At 37.4% G+C, this 6222-nt stretch overlaps 1 protein-coding gene across 1 annotated transcript; it reads right to left on the reverse strand.

The window, feature by feature from the left end:
• Nucleotides 1-408: 408 nt before the first annotated feature.
• Nucleotides 409-5953, reverse strand: LOC111851888 (troponin C, skeletal muscle-like). The gene is made up of 6 exons (XM_023827218.2): nt 5801-5953; nt 3852-3906; nt 3413-3556; nt 3200-3314; nt 1448-1584; nt 409-968 (listed from the first exon to the last, which is right to left on the reverse strand). Exons 1-6 carry the CDS (start codon nt 5801-5803, stop codon nt 937-939), a joined length of 486 nt encoding a protein of 161 aa, XP_023682986.1. The 5' UTR covers nt 5804-5953; the 3' UTR covers nt 409-936.
• Between the last annotated feature and the right edge of the window lie 269 nt (nt 5954-6222).

The raw sequence follows: 6222 nt of genomic DNA on the forward strand, positions 1-6222 counted from the left end.
CAGGGTGCACTCCTGCCTTGTGTCCTGTGCTGCCTGGCGTAGGCTCCAGGCTAACAGTGACTCTGGTCAGGACAAGGGCTTACAAGATGGATGGATAGAGTTTGTGACAGACATTCATGTGTCCATGTTAGCTTCATGATGAATTTTCAAACATTCTCAACCTGAATCAGCTATGTTGGTGGTCCTTGTGCAGTGTTCCAAGAAGAGTAGGTTGTGCGGAACTTTTCAGAGTTTTGAAGCTAATACAAAATGTCAAGGAATACTAAGAAAGGTTCAAATAAAAGGGGGCCTTCTAACACTACTGTTGATGCTGGAGATATTTGGGTTCCCTTCACCTTGGCCCTGTAGCATTTTATTTGGACACTGTACTCTGTCTGCTACTGTTTCAGGGAAGCTCACATCTTGATGTCTTGGACTGGGAAAAAGGTTTATTTATATCCTGAAATGCCAGAAATAGGCACACTGTGAAGAACAGCTTTTTTCCCCTCAGATCATTCAACTTCTGAACACTCTGGCCTCTCCCAGTCTAGACTCATAACTCTGAAAATACACCTATTCATTTATTGCATGTTCTGCTTCCATGCCAATTTACTTTTTTGTAATTGTAATTCTGCATCTATGACTTCATGTCCATATCTTAAACTGTCAGGTTTCTATTGTTTATGTCTCAGTATTTGTATTCTATTTATTACTTTCTCATTTACATTATAACTAACAAGAATGAGATTTCACCTCAGTACATGATTCCATGCATGATATATCTGAATTAGACTGTGAAAGATACTATGACTTCTAAGATGGATCTATCATAGATTCTGTCCTTTTATTAAGTTATCTTTGGAATATGCTATACATGTACAACTTTCTCTAATATATGCCTTTTTTCTGCGGTATTCTTCAAATCATATGCCAGATAATTATAGGAGAATGTCTCAATCATTGTATGTTTTCCATCATTTTCAGCCACTCTGGAAAAAGACAAGAAAATGAATGAATCAGTGAATGAAGCGACCACTGCCAAGCCACATTACAACTCACTTGAGTTAGAGTAACAGGGCTGGATTTCATGTCCTCTGCATTAAATTTTGCTGGGTTGGGAGACGGGGGGGTGGAGGTGGGTTATTCTGTCACCTCACAAACCCATTGGCTCACCAGGAAAACGTCCAGTTATGAAAGTAACAATTAATCAAATTTACTGAATATAGAGCTGACCTTACATGTGAACATGCATTATATATATATAATCTATGTTTAAGTCACCATGGAAACCATGTGATCAATCTCATTTATAATGGCAACTACAAATTAGTGATTATTTGTGTGACATTTCATACTAATGATTAAAAACATTAGAATCTTTGTTTTAAGCTGGCATATATTTAGATGCCACAGAGATTACATTTCAAATGCAATTTATGTAGCACATTAGAAAGAGTGAGTGTTTCACCATCAAAGTCAATCTTGCTATCATTGTTTTTATCGGCATCAGACATGAGTTCATTGATTTCATCCTCAGCCAAAGGTTCTGCAATGGAGCGCAAGATATCTCCAAACTCCTCACGGTCAATGAAACCATCACCATTCCTGCAGTAAAAGACAAAGACAAGTAAGAAAATAGTAACCTGTTTAGTAAATCTGTTGTTTTACACACAGACACACACACACACACACACACATATATATATACACACACACACATGTGTGTCTATATATGAATATATATATATACACAACCTGCTGAAAATCAAAACAGTGCGCATTTGAACTATTTGTACTTATATGTACTTGTTTGCATTCATTATGTGTAGTGTCTTTGCACTTTGGATCACACTATATCTGTATCTATGCACTTTATCCCTGGGTTCAAGTATATCTTACGATATCTTATCTCATCTCATTATTCAAATAACTAGCAGCACATTATCTATTTTTTTCTCTATGAAATATGATCAATAACATAAGAACATAAGAACTATAACATATAACATTCCAAGAACATAAGAACTATACAAATGAGAGGAGGCCATTCGGCCCATCGAGCTCGCTTGGGGAGAACTAATAGCTCAGAGTCGTTAAAATCTTATCTAGCTCTGATTTAAAGGAACCCAAGGATTCAGCTTGCACTACGTTATCAGGAAGACTATTCCATACTCTGACTACAGGCTGTGTAAAGAAGTGCTTCCTTAAATCCAGTTTGAAATGTTCTCCTGCTAATTTCCACCTATGGCCACCAATTCTTGTATTTGAACTAATGCTGAAGTAACTATTTGGTTGAACAGCATCCAAACCCGTTGGAATCTTATAGACCTGGATCATGTCCCCCCTCAGTCTCCTTTGCTTGAGGCTGAACAGATTTAACTCAACTAACCTTTCCTCATATGACATTCCTCTAAGACCAAACTAATATAAACTAAACAAGATATTATATATCTTATGCACAGCAATGATATTTGATTGGGTTTGGGTAATCTGTGTTTCCACAGCAACCAAAAGCCTTATACAGCTAGTCACTACGGAAACAGACAGAGACTCTTTCATTAATGAAACCCTGCTGGTCCTGTTTAACTCCACTATATGGTCTGGGTATTTGGTTTTGGTTAAACCCAGGTGCCCTGACATATACACAGAACAGTTACTGTCTCTGTCACCTCAATGTCCATATGGGTTTTTAGAATTTGAGATGGTGACATTAAAATTTCTTGACTGGGCGTGGCGATGGTACAAATTTTAATTGCCCCATCCCATCTTCCTCTCTTCATTCACAAAGTCAATGTTGCTTGGAGATTCCTACTGTATACCATGCGAGAAGTTTCACTCCAGATGTTTCTCACGTGTGGTTTCCCAATGGTGGAATGAGTTTCCAAACTACACCTGGCCCTCAGATTCCCTCTTCACAAGAAACCAAGCCCCATCTGTTCCAGGAATACCTCCTAGCTTGATGTCTTTCCGTGTTCCCTGAATGTTCTTAAATGTTGCATTACTGGTACTTGACTAGTCTTATTTGGTTCTTTGTTGTTAGAAATTGTTGTGTAGCGCTTGCTCTAATACAGCTTATACTTGTACTGGACATTCATAGGAACCCCAGCCTAGCTGCACTTACTGTATGCCTAATCAACTCCTTACAGTGATTATGTCTATAACATAAAAACGATGCATAGTGCACTGTAATCATGGCAACAGCCAGAACCTAGTAACGTACTTATCGAAAATACGGAAGCATTCTGACAACTCCTCCTCGGTCTTTCCAGCCTGGTCTTCCTTCAGCTGCTGCACCATCATCACCAGGAACTCCTCAAAGTCAATTGTTCCGCTTCCTTTTACACAACAGTTGTTTTATACAACAGTACACAGCAAGTAGTACAGAAAAATGAAACTGCAGGCTAAAAAAGTGACTTGTGAGTAGCAGACTTACCATCCTCATCTACATCCTCAATAATAGCGTCCAGCTCCTCTCGGGAGGGATTTTGTCCCAGCATCCTCATCACTGTACCCAGCTCTTTGGTGCTGATGTCACCCCCACCATCAGAGTCAAACATATCGAAAGCTGCCTTAAACTCTGCAATGAGGATATCAAATATATTTTACCCTCAGTGAACAAGGGATATACCAAACACTGAAGGAAATTAATAATAGCCAAATCTCATTCTTGTATTTTCATACCCCAAACAAGCACTGGCTCGATATAATTAAGTAAGAAATACCCATTTCGAAAGACTAGGTAAAATAATCAAACAAATTCTGAGTCTGTGCCACGTCTTGGGAAGATGTGTTATTTTAAAAATGTATAAGGAAAATGCATGAAAATGATACAAAATGTGTTGCTTCAAACATGCTAATTAATGGCCACTCACCGGCTATCATATCCTCACTCAGGAAGGAGCGAGCATCAGTCTGCGCATCAGTTGGCTGGGGTTGGAGACACCACACTATGAGCAATCAAACCCATGTATAATTCAAATGTTTTATTGACGCAACTGCGTGATGGTGATATTCGAGGGATCGGGGAGCCTTTGTTCCTAAGGGATACACGACGTCTCAAATATCTGGCTAATCACAGTCCTGGATGGAATACTGTACAACTTGGGTGGAAAAGAACAATGTGGCACAATTAAGGTTATTTTATTTTTTGCATTGAATAATGATTATATAGAACAGTTGTTGTTTCCTAATGTCTGGGCAAATGTACACCTGCTCCTTGACGTCCCTGTCATTGTTAGGACATCAACCCTCAGCACTAATTCAACCACTTGTGCTTTTCAATGTTATTCATACATGTTTTATAATCGCTAAGCTGCAGATTTATGTCAATTAAGTGCGGTTTTAAATTGAATGCATGAATACAAAACATTGTCCATATTCCAAAGTTAAAAAACCTTGTTAGCTTTCTTTTTCTTTCAGAAATAAAGTCATTGTCAGCGGGGTAACATTGTTGCCTCAGACCCCCTTAGTTTCTTCCTGCTGCTTCACTTTCTTTCAAAGACATGCACCTGAATTGGATTTCCTCCTGCATTGCAAAGACTTGCATTTAAGCTAACTGGTACATCTAAATTGCCCATAGTGTGTAAGTGCCTGCAGGCTCCAGGCTGTGACCCTGACCAGAGTAAGTAGATGGATGGATGGATGGATGGTTGGATGGTTATAATTCCCCAGCAATCCTGACCAGGAAAAGTGGTTAAAAGTCGGATGGATAATTTTAATTAATATGTAGTCATTTGCCAGGAATAAATATAGAGCTTTCAGTTTACCATTTTAATTGCAGAATAATTCCAAACTGCAGATCACTTTTTAAATTATTATAAAAACTTATCATAGTCATCAAAATATTCATTGTGTTAAAAAAATGTACCACAATGAATATTATTATACTGTAATGTTTTCTCTTAGCCACATGTGTATCTTAAGTTATCTTAAAGCATTGTAAACTTCCTAAATTTTCCAGTTTGAAATTATTGTATTTTATGCCATGGCATTGGTAAATATAATTCTCTTATTGGCCCAGACATGTCATGTGGGTGTTGATTATATTCCTGTAAGTTCAGCCTAATAAAAGTTCTATATTAATGCATTTTAATGTTTTATTAAACATGCTAATGTAAAAACCTGTGTGACTTCTTGCTCATAAATAAGCAGTCATTCTAATCAGCTAATTTTTCTTGGTTTTCAAAATGCAAATGTCTGTTGATGGTTTCTATGGTAATTTAACAGACTTATCTAGTAAGTAGCCTGACCAGACCTAACCCACCCTAACCCTAACATTATAGGGACTATATAACCACTAATCAACAGGTAATGTTTATAACTCCTCTTGGCACTTCTAACAATGTCATATTGCCTGAAAATATGTACTATTACTAATATTATCCAAATCAGTCTTTACTCAATCTTTAGGGTTTATATCTAATGATTCTGTGACCTGTTTACAAAAAAAAAAAACAATACATCTAATACCTTAATCAAAGAAGTAAGTATAATTAGGAGTATAAATAAATGAGCCAGTGCTCCATCCTAAACAAATGCCATTAAATTTGTACATGCACTTCATATTTGAATAATACACATTGGTCATATTCCACAGGACAATGTAAACTGAAGAAACCTTAGCCAGAAGGAAACAACTTTTGTAAAATAATATTTCAACTCATCCTTAGTTTCAGTCACTTAGATAACCCAGTTAAAAACCCTTTGTCAACTGATACTGCAGCTGAGTCTACACCAGACATCAGAAAGCAACGTGCACATCTCTAAAATCAGGAAAATTCATTTTTGCCCATCTTTCATATATTCCTATAAAGAACATTACCATGGTGATGAACTGATGAGACCTCAGAGCTTGGAAAGAAAATGTCTACCAACTACTGTCCAGCTGTAAGCAGTCAGTCCAAAGTTTGTGGTGCTTTCAGGAAGTTCACATTGAACCAGTTTTACTTAAAGGATGATGCAGAAATCTATGCAAAGTATTTCAAAGCATTCATTGGCTGAACCCCTCCCCCTTGGTCCCCATTGACATTAGTTGCACCACCACCAATCCTCCATATTTAGCTGAAAGAAAATATTATCTGACATTTATTAAAAACACTAAAGGCACTGGCAGGCTATTTAGGCAGTGTTCCAATTACATGTCTGATTGCAAGTGACCCAGTCCTGCCTGGCAAGATATCAGAATATGAGATCAATTACATAAATTTGTAGGCTGGACAGGAAAAAAAAAAACTCACCATCATA

The sequence above is a fragment of the Paramormyrops kingsleyae genome, chromosome 6 (genome assembly GCF_048594095.1).
Source record: "Paramormyrops kingsleyae isolate MSU_618 chromosome 6, PKINGS_0.4, whole genome shotgun sequence".
Taxonomy (NCBI): domain Eukaryota; kingdom Metazoa; phylum Chordata; class Actinopteri; order Osteoglossiformes; family Mormyridae; genus Paramormyrops; species Paramormyrops kingsleyae.

Excerpts from the sequence above, each read along its gene's own strand:
- LOC111851888 (XM_023827218.2), bottom strand. Across the intron at positions 3,557-3,851 it reads GAGTGAGGATATGATAGCCG|AGTTTAAGGCAGCTTTCGAT; the intron begins GTGAGTGGCCAT and ends TCCTCATTGCAG. Across the intron at positions 969-1,447 it reads TAGCAAGATTGACTTTGATG|AGTGGCTGAAAATGATGGAA; the intron begins GTGAAACACTCA and ends GTCTTTTTCCAG.